This window comes from Podarcis pityusensis (assembly GCF_964106645.2).
Source record: "Podarcis pityusensis genome assembly, chromosome: 11".
In the NCBI taxonomy this organism is placed as follows: domain Eukaryota; kingdom Metazoa; phylum Chordata; class Lepidosauria; order Squamata; family Lacertidae; genus Podarcis; species Podarcis pityusensis.
The window spans coordinates 422453-447570 of NC_138036.1; the positions used below are offsets into that span (position 1 = coordinate 422453).

Consider the following 25118-nt stretch of genomic DNA (forward strand, 5'->3'; position numbering starts at 1 on the left):
GAATGCCTTCCTGCTCCTTCTGTGGAGCTGGAAGATGGTGGAGAAGCCCGGACTCCCCGGTGGGCCCAGCAGACCCCGTCTCTGGGGCAGGGGGAAGGAGGGCTTGGCGGCTCACCCCCAAAGCCCTCTCAGAGTCTCTCCCTTGCTCTACGAAGGCACCCGGAACGCCCCCCCCCGAACTTCCCCCAGCCGGGCAGCTCTGCCAGGCGCCCTCCTCCTCCTCCTCCTCCTCTGCCTGCATCTGGCCGGTCTCTGGTCCGGAGGCGGCCGGCGCTGCAGAGCGGCGAGTGACGGGCAGCTCCGGCGGCCAATGGGCCGTGGCCTCCCCAGGCAGCCTCGTGCGCTGGGCCAATGGGGGACGCGCGGAGGCTCCGGGCGGCAGCTGAGCCTGACGTCATGGCTGCTGCTGCTGCTGCTGCTGCTGCTGCTGGAGCCCGGCAGCCCAGCGTCCAGGCGGGCGGGGAGGCGGCGGCGGCTCGGCTCGGCTCCGGGCGCAGCATGGGCCGCGCGGCTCTCGGGCGGCTCCAGCTGCTGCTCCAGCTGCTCGCCTGGCTCAGCTTGGGACGCCCGGCCGGTGAGTGGGGAGGGGAGAGCCCTGGGGGAGGGGGGGAGGGCGCCCCCCCCGAAACGCGCGGGCAGCGGGGGAGTCTCGGGACCAGCGCCGCCCCCGCGGGAAGAGAAACGGGCGCGGCGGACCGGGAGCTGTCCGAGCGCGGCGTGGTGCTGAAGGCGTCGCTCCGGTGCTGAAAGAGAGACGCGGCTGGGAGGCCCGGGGTGCTGTCCCCCGCCCTGGTGCTGAAAGGGAGGGAGGGGGGGCGGCCGGGAGCTGGAGCTGCCTTCCAGCTGGCTGGGGGAGGGGAGGCCGGCCGGCGGGAAGGAAGAGGGTCGCCACAGCCTGCCCGACCGGCCCCGTTTGCCCTCTTCCCGGTAGTTCTCTGGGGAGTTGCTCGCCCCTTTCCGACCGCTAAGGATTTACGCCCCTCTCCTAAAAAACAACAACCCCAAAGGGCTTTGAGATAATCGTGCAGGGAAGCCTCGGAGGTGTCCCTCTGAATTGTAAACTGGTTACCAGCAGCTCGCGTTTTATACTGTAAACCGCCCTGTGATCTTCGGCTGAAATTTAAGGAATAATAATGTTGTTTTCCAGAGTAAAACAAGTGGGCAGACGCGCGCGCGTGCGCCAGGTCTCTGCCCTGAGGACATTACAGTGAGGGGAGCGATGCAAAGACCCTCCCCGGGTCGGGAAGAAGGGAGGGGGCAGCGGTCGAAGGATGTGCGGTGTGTGTGGGGGGGGAGCCCCGGCCGCCCCGGGGGCTTAAGCTTCCCTTTGGCCTGATGTGCGAGTCACACGGACCAGGTGGGCTTCGGGAAGAGATTGACAGGCAAGCGCCTTTGTCCTACTCCGAGCCGCCTCTCAGTACCATCGCTTCTCTCTCCCCCGCGAACAGAGTCCCCTTTGTCTGTAGCCTCGGTGGCCCCTTCCTGTCCTCTCCGTCTAAATTCAATCACGGGAATAAATTATCCGTCATTACGTTGCTGGTTAAATAAACCACGAGGGCTCTCCCCCGGCGCTCTCACTGCCTATTCCTCTCCTGGCTCCCAACTGGGGAACTGCCGCCTCCGCTGCTTTCGCTGGCCCAGTTCCCACTCTCCCCGCCCGCTCTTACTCCCCTCCCTCGTTAAATAGGAGGTCATGCGCGCGCGGGGGGGAGCACATTTGCCATTTTTAATGGACACCCTCCTGCCTGGGTCTTGCCCGCCGATCGTTCTCTGGAGCCGGCGGCGTCCGTGGCTTGCCGGGCTTCATAACTCCGGGCGTAGATTTAGTGATACTGTCACTAACATCCCAGGACATTTAATTACCTGGTAATTGATGGCTTTCAGCAAGAATAATGAGATCATTTTCATGGAGAGGGAAATGGCTGGCAGAATATTATATGTGCTCCCTTGAACTTACAAAAAAGTATTTTATGGCGGAGCCTGACAGCACTTAGCCTGATTTACAGCCCGGGCCCTGTGCGATGCGCGGGCTTTGTTCGGAGGGAAGCACCGCGCTCCCCGGGCAGTGGGCATCCAGCTGGAGCCTCCTCCTCTGTTTACATGCATGCGCTTCCCAACACGCCTCGCCAAGGACGTGCCTGGGCGGGGGGGGGGGGGCTTCCGCTCCTTTGCTCCTGCAAAGCCCCCGGCTGGGCTGTCTCCTCCGCGCCCCCGGGAGGCTCCGGAGTCTGGGCAGCTCCTGCTGGGATTTCCCATTAAGGCCCCTCGCCTGCAGGCTTGGAGGGGATCGCCCTCATTAAGGCATCTCCTCTTTGTCTTCTCTGGAGACTTGGAATGCGCACGTCGCCGCTCTCCGCTCGAAGGTGGAGTGTGCCTTTGCCCAGCAAATGCCAGGGGGAAGAAAGGGATTGCCAGCCTCGTGGCTGTGAGGTAGTTCAGAAGCCGTCCTGTGATCTCCTTTCCCCAAATCTGGGTATCCTAAAGGCAGCAGATGGTCTCAGGATTCAGATGCAATGCCATTGCAAAGGGGCTCAAGGCTCGCTTGTTTGTTATATAAAATCACCTAGGTACATGGTGCTTCACAGAGAAGGAAGGGGGTGGCTAGGAAGCTGCCAAGCCAGGCCCTCGGTCCAGCCAGCTTAGTGCTGTTGGCACTGCCTGGCAGTGACTCTCTAGGGTTTGCCCAGCCCTACCAGAGGAAGCGGCTGCTGGGAACTGGCACACCCCTTGGCCATTGAACTGAGGCCGCCATGCCCAGCCTCAAGCCCTCCTGCTGTCTTGGACCAAAACTTGCACAGTTATTTTCTCTTCATGCGGCTCAGTGTGGTGCCTTCCATCGTTCTAGTTACAGGTAGGTAGCTGTGTTGGTCTGCCATAGTCGAAACAAAATTAAAAAATGTAGCACCTTAGAGACCAACTGAGTTTGTTATTGGTATAAGCTTTCATGTGCATCTGAAGAAGTATGCATGCACAAGAAAGCTCATACCAATAACAAACTTAGATGGTCTCTAAGGTGCTACTGGAAGGAATTTTTTTATTTTGTTTCCACTACGGCAGATCAACACAGCTACCTACCTGTAACTAGTTCTTTTCTGTTGACTCTGCTGGCTGGTGCAGATGGAGGTTCAAAACTCATGGGGGGGAGGAGGGTGGAGAAAGGTGCCAACAGGTGAGGTTGCTTTGGGTTTTCGGGTTCAGTTTCGCCAGTATGCATATGACACTAAGCTTACTCTCCCCCTCCTTTCCATCTAAATTGAAGGAATTTGGACCAAGTTTTGAATCAGCACCTGATGTTGGGACTAGACTTGGGGAGGGGGAGGCTCCTCAGGTTCAGTCTAGGCAAGACAGCCAGGTCCTGGCCAGGAGAAAAGAAAGGACAGGGAGGAGGGGCTCACCTGGTCAAGGAGTGGGTTGCTGGCCGTTTGGGGGAACACCCTGACTGAGCCCTGAGCCTGGATGTCCTGACTCCAGCAGTGGCCAGGAGTGCTTTTGCGTAGACGTCAGATCTGGCCAGATGGAGACATTCCTTAGTTACATCTTGCTTGGACTACTGCAATGCACTCCCCAAAGATCTGTCTTGGAAGAGTGTGCAGTAACTCTGGCTGGTTCAGAGTGAAGCAGCCACACTGTTGGCCAGGATGGTTATAGGCCACACATGGTGTGTTAAGACACTGCTGTGAAGGCCACAACAATTCCAAATGCTCCCCTGGTCATGGAAAGTCAAGGAACCTGTAGGCAGCTGCACTCTCATATGTTGGAGAGAGAGAGAGAATCAGTCTAAGCAGGGCAGATAAAAGAAAGTCCTTTTTCATGCAGCAGAGGGTTAAACTGTGGAACTCACTCACTCAGGAGGCTACCAACCGGGATGGCTTTAAAACAGGATTACACAAATTCATGAAGTAAGGGGGTGTCAGTAACTCCTAGCCAGGATGGCTCTGCTCTGTTCTCCACAGTCAGAGGCAGCAACGCTTCCCAATCTCAGTTGCTGGGAATTTCCGCCTTCCCTTCCCCACAGGCGGGCAGGGTTTGCGGCACCCAGCGGGGCTCACCTGGGCGGGTACCACCCACTTGCTTGAGTGGCGGCATGTAGGTCAAACTCCTGGGACTAGCTCGGTGGAAGGGCATGCTGCGTAAGTTTGCACTTTGCAATGCCCTCTCACTGGACTTCATCTGCCTGCATATCCTCAGCCAGGCGGGCTGAGAGGGTGACCTGCCAAGGCCTGTGCCACGTTTCCCACTTCTGAAGCTCAATCAAGTTGTGGCCAATTTGAACCCCTACTCTGGTCTCTTGTCTCATCATTTGGGGTAAAGGGTTTAGCGCGTGTGCCCGCAACTGCAAGAGGGGAGAGTTGCTCTTGTGCTCAGATCCTGCTGGCTGCTTTCCTCCAGGCTCCTGGTTGGCCGCTGTGAGAAGAGGATGCTGGACCAGCTGGTCAGAGGCAGAAGGCTCTGTATTCCTTCTTAGGGGCTCCTTGGGGCTGCTAACGCATCATAAGCAAAGCTGCCAGTCTTGGCCTCCCCCTTCCTTGCTGCCCACTTGCAGAGAGAAGCAGAGCAGGTTCCCATCCGTCTTCTGTGAAACAAAGGCAGCCACTCCAGAGCCATGCTGCTCCTCTCTTCCCACACACCAGCCCTGGCAGGGGCTCCTCTCTCTGTCAGCTGCTGCCATCTCTCACTTCTGAAGCTGGAGCGTGTGTTTTTCCATCCTCTGCAGAGTAGGAGAGAAATCTCGCTGCTCTGCACAGAATGGCCTTGCGATTTCTTGCTTGTTCCTCCTCCTGCTGGAAATGAGTGAATCTGGGCTGCTCCTACGGTGACGGAGCAGGGAGTGCCAGGCAATGCCCACCGGTTAGGCAACAGGTGATCTGTGGAGGCTGTTTGTGGCTGGCCAGGGCAGGAGGTTGACGGAAGGCTCTGCTCTGAGGACTGCTGAAGGAAAGTCTCCCTACGCTAAACAGTGTTTGAGTCTTATGTCAATGCCGCACCCTAAATGCAGAGGTGCACCTAAGCTGCCTTGCACCCTCGCCAGAGGAGCCAGAGTGGAGAGGTGCAGTTTTTGCGCCCTCCCCTGGATCTGGACCCTTGGTGGGAACCAGCCTGGCCAACCCCTAGGAGGACCTCAAAGTCTCCTCTCTCTCTCAGCTGGAAGGAGACCTGTTAATCTTCCAAGGAAGAGGGCAGATTTGGGTGGGGAGTGAGGCGTTGGCACCCCCCCCTCCAGCATGCTCATGGCTGCATCTCACACAGGTGCACAAGGAGTGTGGTGGGAGGGGCAGCAACTGGGAAGGACAAGGTTTGTGTATTGATCCTCTCCTGGGTTGGGGGTGAGAGAGATTCTCATTTCTAGCTTTGGTCTGCCATTTGGGGTTGACCTAGACAGGGGTGTTGGGCAGGGGCTGGATCAATGGGCCTAATTCCTGGCAGGGCTGGAAAAGCTAATGTGTGGGGCTCACTGACTGTTTGCCCCTGTGAGAGATGTCCAGAGAGGGCTGGCCACATGGCAGGGCATTGCAACATAAAGGGGGAGAATTGTTGGGATGGATTTGGAAAGTATAATAGGATATATTATTTATTAATTATCCTTCTGCTTACTCACTTGAGCAAGATTAGAGTCTGGTTTAACAGAGTTAAAAATATACCACCCTTTGCAGTGTTAACACGGAAACGTGGGACAAAGCTATGTCACTTTCTACAATTATCCCTCTGAACAAAGTAACAACACAGAAGTCTGCAATGTAAGAATATAAAAATATTGCTGAATCACATAAAGTTGCAGTTGTGAATCAAGCTGAAAATAACAGTGAAATAAGTCAGGCAAAACAGATTTCTAGATGACAAAATATATGGTTTATCAGGCATCGGTAAATTCCAGCCCTCCAGATGTTTGGGACTACAATTCCCATCATCCCTGACCACTGGTCCTGTTAGCTAGGGATGATGGGAATTGTGGTCCCAAACATCTGGAGGGCCAGAGTTTGCCTATGCCTGGTTTAGATCAAAGATGGTGTCTGTGCCCAGGCCCCGTATCCTCTCCCTGTGGCTGCATGACGAGAAAGAAAGAAGCTGTTCCTCAGGTGGCAGAAAGTGACATTCCTGTTGTTTCCCTTCCCATCTGGACAAGCAGAGAAAGTGACCTTGTTGCAGGAAACCCGCCCCCAGTCATTCAGTTTGTACAAACTTCACTCACACTCACACACTACATACGCTACGCTTCTGTTATAAATTCATAGAAAATCAACCATACATCGGATTTGCACTGTTCCACTTTTATTTTACTCCATGAAGGAAGGACTACAAAATGGGGAAGGTTTGATACAGGCCACCATAATCCCTTGAGCATCCCAGCACATCCACAGGAGCCCTGCCCAGTTGCTATGCCAACCCTGATGGTCTCAGACAGAAGACCATCAACAACACAACGGACTGCATACACGAGTGGATTCAACACGGACTATAACAAAAGAACAGTGATTGGATTCCCCCTCAGGGGGCAGGAAACTGCGACTACTTTTTGTCTTCTGAAAATGACTCATGGGGAGGGGGAGAAGGTGACAGGACACTCAGGTTACCACCACCACCCCTCCCTCAACCCCTCCTTTCTGTGATGTATGCATGATGCTTCTGGGGGTGGGCTTGACCTACAGGATGGGAATTTCAAAAGTTTTTATAAGGTCTTGCACACCATTTTTCTGTGTTCTTTCCTCTCTCCTGCAAGTGAGGGGAGCACCCTGTTGCAACAGTTCAATAAAGGCTAAGCCTACAGGCTGCTGATTTGCTCCAATTTACTCTGGTTGGTGTCTTTGCTTTTTGTCCAAGGGAGCCCTCGGATTTTTCCGGTAACAACCTCACAGAGTGCCTGGGACTGTGCAGGAAACTCCATGTGTCTTAATCCTTTGCTCACCTAGCAAACATGGGGTTTTGAGTGCTCTGTGCAGACTGGTGGAGAGGGTGGGGGAAGGAAGGGCTACTCTGAGGAGGTGTTCTGTAGCCCAATGCTGATCCAGTGTTGCCACTTCTCTCCTCTCCTCTCTCTCAGAAGGCCTCTTCGTCACCGATTATTTCACCCGGACCCCCCGCAAGCTGAACCCCTTCCGCTCCTTCACCAGCATCGAGCTCTTCCATTTCCGCATCCCAGAGGACACAGTCGTGGCCGTCTGGAACCTCATCACCTTCAAAGAGCAGGGGGGCACCTTTGGGGACCAGTGCCCAGACCGAAGCATCACTGTGTGAGTCAGGGGAACCAGGCGGGGCAAGGAGGGAGGGAGGGAGGAAGGGTACCTCAGCCTCTTGGCTGCACAGACTCCTGCCGCCCCTGTGCCCACAGCTTCCCCAGAGTGGGCAGTGCTGGGTTTGGGACAGAGTCCCGGCTGCTTCCAGGAGAAAGAGCTGGGTGTCGCCTCTTCCCTTTGCATCCTCCTGTGGTGCCTATGTTGCAATGAGATTGGAGAGGGTTCATGAGCCTGAAATCTGCTAGCCAGGCTGCCCTGCAATGCCATCCCTCCTGAGGTCAGATGGACAGCCAAGTGCTTCTTGATCTCTTGGGGAATGCTCAGAATGGGGCAGACCTAGTGAGGGAACCTTGTACTCTGTGGGGTAGTGAGAGCCAGTGTGGTGTAGTGGTTAAGAGCGGTAGACTCGTAATCTGGGGAACCGGGTTCGCGTCTCCCCTTCTCCACATGCAGCTGCTGGGTGACCTTGGGCCAGTCACACTTCTCTGAAGTCTCTCAGCCTCACTCACCTCACAGAGTGTTTGTTGTGGGGGAGGAAGGGAAAGGAGAATGTTAGCCACTTTGAGACTCCTTAGGGTAGTGATAAAGTGGGATATCAAATCCAAACGCTTCTCTGTGTAGTCCAAATTATTGCTCATTTCAATTTATTGAAACATGAAATCGAAGCAGCCTTTCACCTCAGGTCTCAAAGCAGTTTACAATATTTAAGAAACGCACATCAAACTTCGAAATGGCAAAGGCATGTCAAACACAGCTGATGACGCCTGGTGGGGACATCTGCCTGGGGAAGGCTGCCCTCATCTCTGATGGTGGAGGCACCTGGAGAAATGTCTCTGATGAGGCTCTCAATGCACAAATGGGGAGAAGATCCTTGAGGGGCCCCCAGGCCAAGCTATGGACTCAAAGGTGATTGAGCCTGGAGAAGGACCTAGAGCCAGTGGGGCTGCTGAGGCCCATTCCTTCAAGCTGCCCCACTGAGGATTCTGGGCTAATAGAAGTTTCTGGGAAGACTTCAAAAGCAGCCCTTTGTATAATGCATTGCAGTGATCTACCGTATTTTTCGCTCTGTAAGACGCACCCGACCATGAGATATACCTAGTTTTTAGAGGAGGAAAACAAGAAAAAAATATTCTGAATTTGCTCAGCACTCCCTTTAAAGAGCCGAGCCTGTGTGCGGCTCTTGCTGGCTTTTCCGTGAGGTGGGGAAGGGACGAAGGGCAGCCCGTCTGTCCCCTCTCCCACCTCAGGGAAAATCTAGGCTCTGCTCAGCGCTCCCTTTAAAGAGCCGCGCGGAGCGTGTGTGTGGCTCTTGGGGGCTTTTTCCCGAGGAGGGAGAAGGGACGGATGGGCTGCCCTCCTCGGGGAAAAGCCAGCAAGAGCCGCACACACGCTCCGCGCGGCTCTTTAAAGGGAGCACTGAGCAGAGCCTCCCGCCTGCATTCGCTCCATAAGACACACACACATTTCCCCTTACTTTTTAGGAGGGGAAAAGTGCGTCTTATGGAGCGAAAAATATGGTGCCGTAGATTCCAGTGTATTAGACGACTGGGCGTATTAGACAACCCCCCAGCTGCCAATTTCGGGGGTCGTCTTATACGCTTCGGCAGCTTCGCTGGGCAGCAGCAGTGGGCGGTGGGCTCCGCACCAGGAGGAAGCCGCCCAGCGAAGCCGGCTTAGCATCCCTGGGCAGCTTCGCTGGGCGGGTTCCTCCCAGTGTGGAGCGGAGGCTGCTGCCCACTGCAGCCATACCCGGTGTATAAGATGACCCCTGACTTTTTAACCTCTTTTCCGGGGTTAACAAGTCATCCTATATACCAGAATCTACGGGTATTATGGATAGCTATGACAAGGAGATTTCTGTTGAGGAGAAGTCCCAGCTGCCTCACCACGTCTATGCAGCAGGAGCCGGGGGAAAGGACCTGGGCGCCCCCCCCTAGACCTGAAGCACCCTTGGGCCTCTTCGGTGGTCATGGCTCCCCCCAAAGAGGTGGCTCTGGCGGGCATCTCCGGCCAGCCTCAGAGGGTGGAAGAGGCATTGGCCAAGTGGACCATCTGTTGCCTGGAATGTTTCCTGAGATTTCCAGATAGGGAACCATCTTCCGCATGAGTCATCTTCCTGCTCCTTCCCTACCAAGCCGCACACACAGAAATGTGAGCACAAACACACAAACACACACACAAACACACAGACCACGGCGCTGAAGATCAATATTAATAACCCAGCACTGAAATGAAATTTCGAAAGAATAAGGGGAAGGAAGAAGCGATGGTTGCTTCTCCAAGGCAACCGGAGTGCTCCCCTACCCCTCCCGTCGCCATCTGCTTCCCCGCAGGAGAAAATGGGGAAAGAGGGTGGAAAATCACTTCCTGCCAAGTCCCCAGCAAGCCTGGGGGAGAAGAAACCAGAACCCCTCTCCGCCAAGAGAGTCCCACTCCTCCCTCCCACAGGGGCTCACGGTGGGGGGAGCCAGGCCAGGCTGGGGGGGGGGCAGGGGAGATTGATGCATGGCAATGGGGGGGGGTCACAGGGTGGCCCACCAGTCACACTTTTGGCATTGCCAGTCAGGCAAACCTGCAGCAGAGGTTCTGCAGCCCCCCCCCCAACGTTGAAGGAGATGGGGCAGAGAGAGGAGTGAGCTTCAGCAACATTTCCCAAACTATTCCAGGCATGGGGGAGCATGAACTGCGTTGCCCCACCATTGGCCTTAGCCAATAGGCAGCTGCCCCCAATGCACCCAGACCCCCTCTTTGCCCCCAGCAGCCCTGGTGTCCTGAAGCTGGGCTGGAGGTGTTGATGGGATGGCAAGCAAGCAAGCAGAAGGAGAGAAGGGAGGGAAGACGGACTGTATTTGCCTCAGACCAAATTGGCCATAGGGAGGGGCTGTCAAGGGGGCCATGGCCGGCTTGGAGACTCTGTCCTGGGAGCCCCCCTCCAAAAAAGAGAGAGGCTGGACAGGAATCTGCTTTGGCTACACTGGGGATAGATTTCCCCAACTCAAAAGAGAAGTTTAGGAACGCCAAGGTTGCAGGTTTGATTCCCCAAATGGGACAGCTGCATCTTCCTGCCTTGCAGGGGGTTGGACTAGATGATCCTCAGGGTCCCTTCTCACTCTACAATTCTAGGAGTCTATGACTCAATCACCCCTCATTTGAGCTTTGAATGTGTTGCTGTTGCTGTTTTGTAGCTTGCTGGCCTGGGCACAGGATGGAATAAATCAATAAAGACACCCACCCACCCCCTATTTTCTCCATTTCCCCCTCCCTCTGAATTCTCTCTCTTCTCTCTCTCTCTCTCTCTCTCTCTCTCTCTCTCTCTCTCACACACACACACACACACTGGCTCCTCCACTCACCTTCCCCCTCTTTCCTTGGCAGGTACTTCCGCTCTGGGGCGCCCCCTGTCATCAACCCTCTGCGCGCCCACTTCCCCCGGGATACGGCTGTGCCCGGCTCCTTTGCCCTCACGCTCACCTGGACCCTGCCCAACCGGACCACGGGCGTCTTCAACATCACCAGCCCCCTGCCTGGGGACTGGTTCCTGGCTGCCCACCTGCCCAAAGAGCAGGGCAAGATCTCCGTCAAGGTGAGGAAGCCGCTCAGCCTCTCGGCTGGCCAGCCAGGGCTGGGCTGGGGAAGGGACACAGAGTTTCCTGACCTAGGTGGCTGCCTCACCTTGCCTCATGGGTGGGTCGGCCCTAGGTGAGGATGACTCCTTCATTATTCTTTTTTACATAGTTTTTATTAAGGCTTTCCCTTCGGTTAAGAGAGTCTCTTGACTAAGGCTGGGGAAGACCTGAAGCAGTGAGATGTGGCAAGCAGTCAAGGTGAAAAGCCCAGGGCTGTGAGGATAGGTAGTCTCGTAGAGTTGGAAGGGAAACCGAGGGGTCATCTAGTCCAACCCCCTGGAAGCAGGCATCTCAACTAAAGCATCCCTGACAGACAGCCATCCAACCTCAGCTTGAAAACCTCCAAGGAAGGAGCGCCCATGAGCTCCAAGGGAATCTGGCCCAGTGCAAGGCAGCTCATCTTGGCTCGACTCTTGGGGATGAATGCCAGCAGCCCAGCCCCACTCACAGCCTCCAGCCCCCTCTTTGGCCACTCCTTGCCTTCAGTCCCAGCTCCACGCCAGCCCCCCTACAACCAAGCACCCAACGTCTTAGGCATTGGGCCACTTATTGTATTTCTATATTTCATTGTATTTTTATATTTTGCTGGCAGCAGCCCAGAGTGGCTAGGGAAAACCCAGCCAGATGGGCAGGGTATAAATAAATTATTATTATTATTATTATTATATAGCCCCGCTTGCCCTCTTTGCAGACCACAAGAAGAATAGAATAGTAGAGTTGGAAGAGGCACAAATGGTCATCTAGTCCAGCCCCAGGAATCACAGCTGATCACCAGGCTTGGGGGGGGGATGCTGTGCTGCTGTGATTGGGCAACCTATAGCTTGCTGGGGGTGGGGTGCCTGGCTGCCAGCTTGGTGTCATCCTGGCAACTGGGTGTTTGGGTGGAGGGTCCTCCTGAAAGTTCTGGTGGTGAATCTGGGCCACTTGCCCGACTGAGGGTGCTGGGGGTCCCCCTTCTAACCATGTGTCCCCCCCCCCAACAGGGCCTCGCTGAAGACTGCCAGTACCTCTTCCAGCCCCAGCTCATCGTCCAGCGCCTGGTGGGGATTGGGGTGCTGTACCCCGGCTATGTGACGGAGCACGTCCTCTCCCCCCACAACCGCTCCCTGCTGTACAAGTGAGTGCGCAAAGGAGACAGCGCCCCCCCCAGATGCCCTGCCCCTGCTTGTGGGGAAGAGGAGGAGGAGGGAAAATGCTAGCAGGGTCCCCAGAGGAAGAGCGACTTGACTTGCATAATTAATCACGCTAAAGGGGCACCTATGGGAAGAATAAGCTCCTTTGCATAGTTAATAACGCCAGAGGGACACCTATGGGAAGAGTGACTTAATTTGCATAATTAATAATGCTAGAGGGGCATATAGACAAAGAGTGACCTCATTTGCATAATGAATAATGCTAGAGGGGCATCTGCATGAAGAGTGACCTCATTTGCATAATTAATCATGCTGTGGGACACCTGCAGGAAGACTTGCTTGATTCTCATAATCAATTAATGCAGGTCCCAGCCTTCCTGCTGGATATTCATCCTTGCCTTTCCTTGGAAGTCCGCATAGCAAACAGGAAGGGGTGATGCAGGGTCCTGAGGTGCCCCCCCCAGTAGTCCTGCCCCCCCAACACTCAACACTTTGCAGTCTCAAGGGCTGGAACTGCATCCCTAAAGAAAAGCCGAGGGTCTCCTGAGTTGCCCCCTAGTTCTTCCCCAAACCCCACTTTTCCTTGCCCAGCAGGAGGGGGCCAGTGCCAGACACATGGCAATGGAGAAATGCCCCCCCCCCCATTCTGGCCAGACTGGCCCTTGACTCTTCCTTCCTCCCTGGGAGTGGGCCAGCAGCTTCCTGCACCGAAAGCTGCGTAACCAGCCCATGGTGCACACCCAGCAGTCTGCTCTTCGCCCCTCTGCATCCGTCACCTGAGGCAGCCACCTCACATGGCCTCATGGTAGGGCTGGCCCCCTGCAGGCAGCCTGGGATGAGCTCCTCCTGGCTCAGAGCCCCCCCCCCCAGGAATGAGTCCTGGGGCTCAAAGGCACTTTGCTTCTCTCTGAAGGGAGAGCCAGGGCTGACGGGCAGGGTGGGAGCCCTTTAGATCCTTGGATCAATCAATCAATCAACCAACCAATCAACCAACCAACCAACCAACCAACCAACCAACCAACCAACCTCCTCCTCATACCTTCTCCAGGGTCTTCATCCCGAGCTACACATCCCGGGTGCTGGTGCAGCTCAGGAACTGCCACGGCGCCAACCAGAGTGGGGAGGGCTGCCCGCTGTGGCTAAAAGTGCGCGGCAAGGCACCCCCCCTGCACAACTCCACCGCCGTGGACTGCCGGGGGCGCCCCACCTGCCGCCTGGCCCTGGACCTCCCGTTCTGGCAGAACTGGTACTACATTCTGGTGGAGAAGTACCTGGGAGTGGCCACCAATGTCAACTTCCAGCTGGTGGTGCAGCTGAAGGGTGAGCGAGGGGCTGGACTGGGAGGAACTGGGGCAGGAGGGGCAGAGCAGGCGGGGGGGGGGTCCTACAAAGGCCTCCTGGGAATCTGCAAGCGGACAAGGAACAAGGCAAGGTATAGAGAGGCTCCTTCAATCCTCAGCTAAGGAAGAATCAGGGGTGGGTGAGGAGGAGGACCGCCCAGGAGGGTGAAAATAACACTTACAGTCATACCTCAGGTTACAGATGCTTCAGGTTACGCGTTTTCAGGTTGCGCACCGAGCCAAACCCGGAAGTACCAGAACGGGTTACTTCCTTGTTTTGGCGCTCGCGCATGCACAGAAACACTAAATTGCGCTTTGCACATGCGCAGAAGCGCCGGGTCGCAACCTGCGTGTGCACAGACACAGCGCTGCGGGTTGCGAACGTGCCTCCCGCACGGATCACGTTCGCAGCCTGAGTGTCCACTGTACTCAGAATACTCAGATATTGCAGCTTTGCTCAGACAGGCTTACAATGGTAATTCGGGTACAAAGGCATCCTTAAGTCTAGCTTGAATTGGAACTCAGACTTAGCAGATGTCCTCACTTTCTGGCTTGGTGGTGAAGAGACGAGGAAGAGACCTTGCAGGTAAGGAGAATATCTACAGCTATGTGCCTATCAGGGCACAGTGGGAGTCTCTCTCACGGAGTTCCTCTTGCAAACTTACAGGAAAACTCCGTGAGCTTCAGCTCCTATCATGCGCCTGTCTAGCAAAACATGGATTGTTGGTTTGACTGCAGATGGGCGGGGTATAAATTTTAAATTATTATAATATTATTATTACATTAAAATAATACCATTACACATCATCACAATCTCCAAGCGGTGCAAGGCTATGGGGGGTTCCAGGCCCTTGCCCAGCCGGGGTTCAGAGCCAAGGGAGGGGACAGACAGGCAGACAGACCTGGTGGGGGTGAGGGGGCCCTGCCAGCACCTGTCCCCTGACCTGCCCGCTTCTGCTCCTTCCCCCCCCCCCCCAGACTGCTCTCGGACTGGCCTGGTTCGCGCCCTCTTCCAGCTGCCGGGCTCCAGCCTGAACATGCCCCACTCTTTTGGCTCCATGGGGGGGCTGCCCCTGGCGGAGGTCCTGCCCCCCTCTGTGCTCAACAGCACTCAGCGCCCGGCGCCCAGTCCGGGGCCAGCGGCCAGCGAGTGCTGCCGGCCCATCCGCCCCACCCTGCGCAACGAGCTGGACACCTTCTCCGTCCACTTCTACATCTTCTTTGGCCCCAACGTCTCGGTGCCCCCCGACCGGCCGGCCATCTTTGCCATCAACCTCCTGCCCATCCTGGACAGCGGAGGAGCCCTCAACCTGGAGCTCAGGCTGAATGTGGTGAGTCTCGGGGGGGGGGGGGCTCGGATTGTGGGACCTCAGAGTGGGCAAGGGAAGCGCTGGCAAGGAAGCGGCTAGTGGGGAGTGGGGAGCTCAGGCCTGTGGGGCCCCAGCAGGAGTGTGGGGGTGCTGAGGCTGAATATGGAATTTGCTCCCAGTTTTGGCCCCAACCCCAGTGGCTTTGTAATGAACAAAAATCTTCCCTTATTCCCCTATGGGGAACACAAGAGCTCAAAGGCACATTTGACAACTCAGTAAGACCAGAGGCTGCCGTCTCTTTCCACAGTCCTCTCTGCGAGGGGAGAACGCCACCGTTTTTGCCTGCCTGAATCACGAGGTCCCGTTGGCGTCCGAAGAGAACTCCTCAGTCACCTGCGAGACAGGTAAGGCTCAGGCCAGGTTAGCCTCCCCCCTCCCCCCCGTGGCTTGCCAGGGCTGCTCTCCCTGCAGAGTGAAGGGGAGACACCCCTGCCAGGCGGGGAAGGTGGGTGCGTGGCCAGCGGGTGACGTTCTGGGCCACTCTTTGGGCTCACCTGCTGCTTTCCTCTCCCTTGGCAGAGCTGCTGGCAGGGTACCTCCTGTCCATCAATGCCACGGCCCCCCTGACCCGCTTGCGGATCCCGTACCCCCAGACTGGGAGCTGGTACCTGAGTCTGCGCTTGCTCTGTGTCGCCGACCGTGGGTGAGGCTGCCAGCAGGAGAGACAAGGACCACCCCCCTGCCCTCCCCCCAAGGCTCCCTTTCCAGCAGGGGCTGGCTGGAATGGGGGGGTGTGTTCCTTCCAGGGACACACATGGGGGGGGGCTTAATCCTACTTCTGAAGCCACTTCTGCCCCCACCCCAGTGGGATCCGGGTGTGCGTTTGCTGTCATTACAAGCAGAGCTGCCCCACTGCACCCCACTGGGCTTGGGGTTGACACCTGCAAGACGAATAAGACCTGACCCTTGTCTAGGGGGCGGGGTGGAGGGGCCCAGAGGAAGGGGGAGGGTTCTTCCAACACTTTTGCCCTCCCCTTCTTCTCCAAAGGCTTTCTTCCATTTGCTTGTTTGTTGCATTTATCTTTTATTCTCCAGGGGCCTCCAAGGGCATATAAAATTGTAGAGTTGGGAGGGACCCAGAGGGGTCCTCAAGTCCAGCCCCCTGCAAAGTGCCCCTCCCACTCACCATTTAATCCTCACAGCTGCCTTCCTTCTCCCCCTGCCAGGCTGGAGCCCTGTGGCAATGTGACGGCCGAGGTCTACCTGCGCACTTACCTGTCCCCCTGCATCAACGACTGCGGCCCCTACGGCCAGTGCAAGCTCCTGCGCACCAACAACTACCTGTATGCAGCCTGTGAGTGCAAAGCGGGTGAGTTGCTGCGGGGGTCTGGGTTGCAGAGCAGGGAGCCTGGCCCACCTGTGACCCCAGGGAGGCCGGGCGATGCCACCGTCCTCTCAGAGCAAGCTGCCTTGCTCTGGCCAGTCGCCAGAGCCCGGGAGGAAGAGAAGGGGCCACAGCTCAGTGGGGGGTCCCAGGCTCAATCCCTAATGGCAAAACAACAAACAAACCAACCTATGGTCACATAAAGCATAATAAACACATGAGACGTACCGGCTGTGTTCTTAGGTAAATAAAGTATACTATTCATTTCATCAGGGACGCGGGTGGCGTTGTGGGTTAAACCACAGAGCCTAGGACTTGCCGATCAGAAGGTCGGCGGTTCGAATCCCCACGACGGGGTGAGCTCCCGTTGCTCGGTCCCTGCTCCTGCCAAACTAGCAGTTCGAAAGCATGCCAGTGCAAGTAGATAAATAGGTACCGCTCCGGCAGGAAGGTAAGTGGTGTTTCCATGCGCTGCTCTGGTTCACCAGAAGTGGCTTAGTCCTGCTGGCCACATGACCCGGAAGCTGTACGCCGGCTCCCTTGGCCAGTAAAGTGAGATGAGCGCCACAACCCCAGAGTCAGCCACAACTGGACCTAATGGACAGGGGTCCCTTTACCTTTATCCATTTCATCAAATCGTAAATTTCAATGGAAGTACCTCATAATGTAAACAAACAAACAAAGCAGAAAACCCAGTGGATCAGATCATTCTCTAGTGAGTTCATGCATAAGGTCTATCTGTGTAATAGTGTCTATTCCACCTGTCTGTTCTTAAGTTCCAAACAATCCACATAAAAGGTTGTTACAGAATCCTTTCACAGAGTCTAAGACAAGGATTTCCGGAATATTGGCCTTGTTTTGCCATCCTGTAATATCACATATGAGCTTTACCTACTGATGAAGCCCAGACACTATTGCACAGATGGACCTTATGCATGAACTGACTAGAGAATGATCTGATCCACTGGGTCTTCTGATTTATTCGTTTGTTGAACTTTATGAGTTAATTCCGTTGAAATTTGCGATTTGATGAAATGAATAGTATACTTTATTTATGTTACCGGTATTTACCTAAGAACAATCCCTAATGGCAGCATCTCTTGTTCTGGGTCCCCCCTGTGGCTGCCAGCCCTGACTCCTCTCTCTCTCTCTCTCTCAGGCTGGAGCGGCTGGGGCTGCACGGACAACACAGCCGCCTTCTCCTACGGCTTCCAGCTCCTCTCCACCCTCCTTCTCTGCCTCAGCAACCTCATGTTTGTGCCTCCAGTGGTGATTGCTGTCCGGAGCAACTACATCTTGGAGGCTGCTGTCTACATCTTCACCATGTTCTTCTCCACGGTGAGTGGCAGCAGGCCGGGGGGGGGGGGGTCGGTCCAGGCCCAAGAGGTCTTGCCAGGAGCCCCAACAGCGGCATGCAGTGAAATTGGTCGTAGGGGAACAGGTAGGCCCAAAGGCAACAGCCTGTGAAGGTGATTGGGGGTGTGTGTGTGTCACTCAGAGGATTGCACCTCCTGCCCTAAAGCCGAGCAGAAGTTTCCTGGGTTTTGGGAAGGAGGCGCTAGGCTTTAATACTCTAGTTTACTGGGAACATTGAGGGGACCAGCCTAGTCCCCCAGTCCACAGACTGCACGACACTGAGCCCCAATGGGTTAAAGAGCAATACAACTTGGGAGTTGGGCTTCCCAACTTCACCAGGGTCTAGCCCTGCGGGTCCAGAAATCAGTCAGGTTCAAAACGGAGCCTGCAGCCAACTTAAAATGAAGCAAAACCGCAGCAGTTACACTGGGGGCAAAGCGCAGCTCAGCTCCTGTGCACCTTGTGAAGGGGAAATTCTGGGTGCAGGTTTCTTCCACTGCCCAGCTCATTGGGGTGCCACTCCCCACGGGTCTCTCCTGGTCAGCAAAAGAAGGAATCTCCTGCCAAGAAGCAAACAGCAGTCAGTAGACCGGATCTTTATTTGTTGCACCAGGGCTCACACACACATCGAGTAAGAACCCTGAGCAGGGGGTTGCGTGAACTTTTAAGACCTCTCCCCATTTCCCATAATACATTCTTCAACAGCATCATTGATACATCACAAATATATCACAGAGTAGGAGGGTTTGGCATGTAGAAACTTGAGCCCATCCCCCACCCCTGTCAATAACCCCAGGTCCCCACACCTTTTAACTACCCTCTTTCCTAAAGAACAATAAAAGTGTTCACACATCGCCCTGGCTGCAAGGCTTTCCTGCCCTTCTCCTTTGAAAGTATCAGGATCCAATCCACCATCCTGATGGGTTTCTGTCTTGACTGCCTCCTACCTCCTATTGTGTGGCTACATTCACACCTTGTGGAGGGGGAAGAAGGATGTGACCTCATGCTGAAGGGATTATGGAGACAGGGGAGACTTGAACTCCACTATTCCAGAGAAGTCATTAGCCCCTGGAACCAAGGAAATGAGTCAAGCCTTTGAATTTTGGTGCTTATTTGATTCTGTATTGGATTGTCAAGAGCACGATACATGGTATCTGCTTATTGCTACAATTTGATAGACTGGTTTTCTGTTGTGTATGTCTGGTGCCTGTGTCAACGGTCATTGTCCTGGCCTTAGAGGCTGTGATGGGGACTTGGGTTTTTTGGGGAGTTGTTTAAGACCCATTCCTGGTCTTAACAACCTTCATGGCTCCATAACCCTCTCACTTCAGTGGGGTGTTGTAAATAAAAATATGCCCTTTTCCCTTATGGGGTATCCAAGAGCCCATATAGAGTCCTTACATAGGTTCCCTATTGGTAGGAGAAAATAACAGAGGCCAACCAGAGAATATTGAGAAGCAAAGCAGCTAGTAAGCTTGATCTTTATTGATCTGTTGCAACAGGGTGCTCCCCTCACACGCAGGAGAGGAAGAGGACCCACAAAAATGCTGTGCAATGGCTTATAAAGACTTTTGAAATTCCCATCCTCTAGATCAAGACCACCCCCAGAAACATTATGCATACATCACAGAAGGGGTGTAACCTAAGACCACCCCTCAGATACATCCCACCTACATCACAGAAATTTAAATGTTGTTTTTCTCCTGTCACAGTTTATCTCCTGTCTGGCAAGTTACTTGATTGGATTGCCTGGGGAGCCTGGCCATTCTTTTGTAGTGGTAAAATACTTATTTCCTGGGCCAGGTCACAGGCTCACACCTTATTCAAACAGACATATCCTTGAGACAGGATTTGTGAGGAAAGAGACAATGGGGAGGCTTTTCCATTTTTACCATGCAGAGAAACATTTGCTCAGTTTAGGAATCAAAATGGTTCCAGGTTGGCTTTCCTGTGCTGATCTATGTACGTGTGGTTATGAACGTTGCCATATATCTAAAACCATAAAATTCCTATCACAGGGGCAAGTTCCCTGGCACCTGAGCTGAGCAGTGCAATGCCAGGGCCTGCTGCCTCTCCTGCTAATGCAATGCCCTCCCTGGGCCTGCAGCCTTGGCACTGCCAACCTCACCAACAGCTAGTTCTGTCCCTGTCCCTGGGGCACCTTTCAGCTCTGCAGCCTCATTTTCAAAGCAACTAGAGAAGAGGACTGCTGCCTTCTTGGTGGGCCCTCACAGCTTGCTTCATGTTCAGCCGCTTCCCAGACACTTTCCTCACTCTCACATGGGGAGCCGGCATTTCCCTTGCGCTTCCCACACTGCCCAACCCCTCCCCCCTCCCGCCTCTGCTCCTCCTGCTCAGTCAGCGCCAGCGCAGACCCCATCAGGGCATTGTGTGCAGCGAGAACAGCAAAGACGCCGTGTGCCACCTGAAAGTCCCACAGAGCTTTTGCGTGACAAAAGTCAGCTTCCGGTGCCCCCTCCTTCTTCCGTCCCTCCAGTTCTACCACGCCTGTGACCAGCCGGGCATTGTGGTCTTCTGCATCATGGACTACGATGTGCTGCAGTTCTGCGACTTCTTGGGGTCCCTCATGTCCGTCTGGGTCACCGTCATTGCCATGGCCCGCCTCCAGATGGTCATTAAGCAGGTGAGGTGACCAAAGGTGTGGGAAGTCACTAGCTGTGATCCCTGCAGTGTGGGGGGTTGGACTAGATGACTGCTGAGGGTCCCCCTTCAACTCTACAATTCTATGATCTGCAACAAGCTTGGCAAGAAGGACAGGGGAAGGGCTTCCTTGCGAGGCCAGTGCCACGCGGGATGCCCACAGTGAGTCACTGGTGTTTGTGGCAGGACCAGTGGGGCCACTTATGTGGCTGGGGGGCTTCCTTGGAAGAAGAGTGGGGAGCCTTGTGGGAATGTGCAGGGATGCAGGAGAGAATATATTGTCGGATTATAGCCTTTCCAACTTGTGTTAACTAGTTCCACAATTTAGCAGAGTAACATTCCCCCTTTTAAACTCACAGCGGATGCGTTTGCTCAGGCTCGCTAAAGCCTCTATAATAACTGTTCTGGTATTTTCCCCTTATTCCCTCATAAAAGATAAGACACGACACAGTCTTCTATAAAAGTATAAAAAGGTTTACTCACACATCATTCTGTTCACAATCGGATCCCAGAAGGCAGACTTAGCTTAGAAAAGTAACATACACCTGGAAACTATCTCATAAGAAGACAGTCCCTTTGTCCTCTCTTGGCTGGAGGCCAAGAGAGCATCTTTGGCTAAGCAGATGCTGCTGCTTTGATGCATGTAGTCAAAAGAGAGAGGTGGCTGCTCTGCCCTGTGCTTTTGTCATTACCTGCGCAGGTGAGGCCACACCCACCTCTAGTCACATGCAGAGGAAGTCTGTCCCAGCCCAGAAGGAAACAGGAAGTTGACCTGCTGGCTGGACAGACATTCATCCCCATGTGTAAGCATGGTCACTCTAGGAATGTTGGCTCTTGGGTTTAACATCCCACAAGCTCACCAGGAGAGGAGAGGAGGCAGCCAGGGCGTCTTATAGGGGGCGTCTTATACATGGAAAAATACAGTACTTTCCCCCCCTTACCTGTACTGATGATAGTCATTGTTTGGATGGGGGGCTTTTATTCATTTCCACAGTCACACAATCAATCAATCAGTAGCTGAACTGGGTTCGACACAGTCGCAAAAACAAATTAACAAATTAACTGAAAAAGCCTCAAAAACAAAAATGCAAAATAAATAGCAAAAACAAAAGCGCCAAACTTAATATGTTCCGGAAGTCTGTTTGACTTCCGAAATGTTTGAAAACCAAGGAACAGCTTCTGATTGGTGCAGGTGCCGTGGAAACAATAGCCGACATCAGCATCGGATGTCTGGCTTCCAACAACGTTAGGAAACCGGAACACTTACTTCCGGGTTTTCAGTATTTGAGAACCAAGGCGTTTGAGAACCAAGGCACCACTGTAATTGGACAGAGCTAAAAGCAACTTCTCAGGCACACAGGAAGAATCCAGTTCAGGACATACCTCCCCACATCTTTGGAAGACCTCTCGGCTCCCCTCCCCGCCGCCAACATGGTTTTAACCCTTTCACTACAGGCGCATCTTCAGCATCCACACCAAAGGGTTCCTCCGCCCCACTCACACAGCCCCCCACTTTCTCCCCTGGGCAGGTGCTCTACCTCCTGGGTGCCATGCTGCTCTCCATGGCCTTGCAGCTGGATCGACACGGGCTCTGGAACCTGCTGGGCCCCAGCCTCTTTGCCTTAGGGATCATGGCCGTCGCCTGGGTGAGTAGGGACATTGCTTGCTCGCCCTCTTGCCAGAAGGGGGCAGGCAGGGCCGCTTGGCAAAGATTTCTGGCTGGCTTACATATCTGGGGTTATGGCCCCTGAAATCCTGTCTGTCTCTCGTTTGTTTCCATGAATAATAATAATAATAATAAATTATTATTTATACTCCGCCCATCTGGCTGGGTTTCCCCAGCCACTCTGGGTGGCTTCCAACAAAACACTAAAATACAATAACCTATTAAACATTAAAGCTTCCCTGAACAGGGCTGCCTTCAGATGTCTTCTAAAAGTCTGGTAGTTGTTGTTCTCTTTGACATCTGGTGGGAGGGTGTTCCACAGGGCAGGCGCCACTACCGAGAAGGCCCTCTGCCTGGTTCCCTGTAGCTTGGCTTCTCGCAGGGAGGGAACCGCCAGAAGGCCCTCAGAGTAATGGGGGTGGAGACACTCCTTCACGTAAACTGAACCGAGGCCGTTTAGGGCTTTCAAGGTCAGCACCAACACTTTGAATTGTGCTTGGAAACGTACTGGGAGCCAATGTAGGTCTTTCAAGACTGGTGTTATATGGTCTCGGCAGCTGCTCCCAGTCACCAGTCTAGCAGCCGCATTCTGGATTAGTTGTAGTTTCCGGGTCGCCCTCAAAGGGAGCCCCACGTAGAGCGCATTGCAGTAGTCCAAGCGGGAGATAACCAGAGCATGCACCACTCTGGTGAGATAGTCTGCGGGCAGGGAGGGTCTCAGCCTGCGTACCAGATGGAGCTGGTAGACAGCCGCCCTGGACACAGAATAGAGAACTTATTTGTATGGGACCTAGAGAACTGGTCCTGACGCCCCTCTCCTTCCTCCGCAGACGGCACGCAGCATCCGCCGGAGGCACTGCTACCCTCCCACGTGGCAGCGCTGGACCTTCTACCTGCTGCCCGGAGTGCTGATCGCGGCCTCGGCGGTGCTGCTCTACGCCTTTGTGGAGACGGAGGAGAACTACTTCTACATCCACAGCATCTGGCACATGCTCATCGCCGGCAGCGTGGGCTTCCTGCTGCCCCCCCAGGCCAAGCCTGAGTCCCCCGGCCTGGCCGGCCCCCTCCCTCGCCGGAAGGGCTGCGGCTACCAGCTGTGCATCAACGAGCAGGAGGAGCTGGGCTTGGTGGACTCCGGGGCGGGGGCCTCCGTCACCAGCGTCTGCACCAGCTGATGGGGGCCGCTCTGCCTGGGGAGGGGGCAGGCGGGCAGGTGGGGGCTGCGGGCAGGCGGGCAAGCGTCCCTCTCCCGGGGCCCCATGGCCAGAGACACGCCCACCTGTCGGGACGCTTGCGCCCAGACCCACCTCACCAGTAACATTCCAAGGTTCCTCCAGGGGATGCCCCCCCAGCTGCCTGCAGGGCCATGGCAGGAAAGGAGGAGGAGTTGCGGCTGCAGAACCACCACGATCCATGACAAGGAGCTGAGGCGCCCCCTTGTTGGCTCCAGGATTGCTGGAAAGACCATCTGATATGCCAGCGGTGCCAACGGACCTATAATCCTGGACAGGCCTGGAGCAGGGCAAGAGGGGCACGGAAAGAGAATAGGAGGGGGGCGGACAGCTGTGTGCTGAGGAACCCAGCACCAGGACTCGAGGGGGCAAAGCAGCCCCAAGCAGGAGTGGGGCACGGTTTGCAGGAGCTCCTGAATGTGCCAGGGCTTGTGGGTGGGACCCACACTGCCCTTTGGGCACTGATTGCCCCACAAGAAGGAAAGAGCAGCCTGTCTGGGGTGGCCAAAGGGGTGCCTCCCCAACGGAGCTGACCCACTCATGAGGCAGGTGAAGCAGCCTCCTTGGGTGGCAGAAGGGCCAGAGGCGGCCCCCTGCCCACGCTGCCAGAATGGGAGCAGACAAGCAGCAAGGCTTTGTGGAAGGCCCTTTTCCTTTCAACATGTTTGGGTGGCAGAAGCGGTTGGGTGGGCAGGGCATGGGGAGCAGAGGGTGGCACATTCCCCTGCTGCCTCAGGTGGCAAAACTGGACAGGCCCCCCCTGCTTCCAGGTGCCCAGCTCCCCTCATCCTTGGCCACTGGCAGGGAGTGGGAGGGCATGACACTCGCTGCCCCTAAGTGCCACTCTGGCGTAGGGCCACCGCTTGCTTTGAGGGTGTTTCTTGTGTCTTTTCTCACAGCTGCTTTTCCCCAGTTGACTCGGTTTGCCCCCTTCGCTTTCTCACGGGAGGTCAGCGTCTGTGTGCCTGGCTAGGCGGGCATTGGAAATGTACCAGTCAGAGCTGGCTCAGTCAGAGGGGCAGGATGCAACCGTCCAGCTTGCTAAAGACCCTTGCCCGCCTGCTGTCCGGCCACTCCTCCCTGGGCTCACCAGGTGGCACAGGACATTATGGCCTCCTCTCCACCTCAGCCTAGCTGCCTTCAGAAAGATCCAAACTGTGCCAAGGGAACCTTCAGGAGGGAGGAGTTCATTCTTGGTTTTGGCAGGAGAAAGGAGAGAGGGAGGAAAGCCTGGCAGACTGGGGAGGAGGAGGAAGAGGAAAAGCCTTGGAAACAGACCCCTAGGGCTGCCCACACAGCAGTCACCTCTGGGGGTCTTGTAGGCTTGTGGGGAGCAGATCTGGGTAGCCATAGGAGGCTGACTCAAACAGGAGTGTCCCCGTCCCTGTGCTTGCCTTCTGCTGGGCACTCCTCTTTGCCAAGTGTGTCACAAAGCCTTCCACCTTCCCTCTCCAAGGTGCCTTTGGCTACATGCAACACTCTCACTCACACATCCTGCCTATGGCTTGGAAAGTGCCCCGCTGGTGGGAGTGCAGGAGGAACCCCCCCCATCTCCCTCTAGGCCAGCGGTTCTCCACCTGTGGGTCCCCAGATGTTGTTGGACTACAACTCCCATCATCCCTAGCTAGCACCTGTAGTCCAACAACATCTGGGGACCCACAGGTGGAGAACCGCTGCTCTAGGCGTTGAAGGACTCTGACTCCCAGCAGCCAGCAAGTCCAGCAGTTGTGAGTGAAGTCAGGGAGCTGAAGGGCTGAAGATGTTCCCTGCCCCTGCGCTGGAAGGAGCTGGCAGCAGAGCAAAAGCTAGAAGCCCCACAGCCCCAGGGATTCTGCCTCCAAGATCCTGGGGGGCAAAGGAGAGAGGAGAGCTGCCTGCCGCCCTTCCATGCCTTTCCAGGTTGCCCTTCCCCACCTCTGGACCACCTGGGCCATTGCTGCAGATGGATGCTAGAGGGACCATTCAGGCCAGCTCCACACAGCCGGCCTCCTACTTTAGGAGCAATGCCAGGGGAGCTATGGGGTCCAGCCCCCCAGGTGAGAAGGACAGCAGCTGCTTAGAGAGGGGTAAAAGCAGCAGGGCGTTGGATGGATTTAGAGAAGTGGGAGAGGATATTTTATTTGGCAATTATACTTCCAAATATCTATTTCAGCAGGGTTAAGAATCACCACCCTTATTTCT

The 25118-nt window shown here is 55.2% G+C and overlaps 1 protein-coding gene across 3 annotated transcripts; it reads left to right on the forward strand.

The window, feature by feature from the left end:
- Window positions 1–473: 473 nt before the first annotated feature.
- On the forward strand, window positions 474–23579 carry TMEM8B (transmembrane protein 8B). Of its 3 annotated transcripts, none has more exons than XM_080973456.1 (13): window positions 474–574; window positions 7040–7226; window positions 10605–10812; window positions 11839–11972; window positions 13037–13308; window positions 14307–14659; window positions 14946–15042; window positions 15218–15341; window positions 15865–16007; window positions 17182–17360; window positions 19876–20022; window positions 21569–21685; window positions 22536–23578. In XM_080973456.1, the coding sequence occupies exons 1-13, from the start codon at window positions 499–501 to the stop codon at window positions 22878–22880; spliced, it is 2382 nt and encodes a 793-aa protein (XP_080829582.1). In that variant the 5' UTR covers window positions 474–498; the 3' UTR covers window positions 22881–23578. The 3 variants fall into 3 exon arrangements, with proteins under 3 accessions (XP_080829582.1, XP_080829581.1, XP_080829583.1); XM_080973455.1 differs by having other exon boundaries at window positions 7037–7226; window positions 22536–23574; XM_080973457.1 differs by lacking the exons at window positions 474–574; window positions 10605–10812 and having other exon boundaries at window positions 7152–7226; window positions 22536–23579.
- The last annotated feature ends 1539 nt before the right edge of the window (window positions 23580–25118 follow it).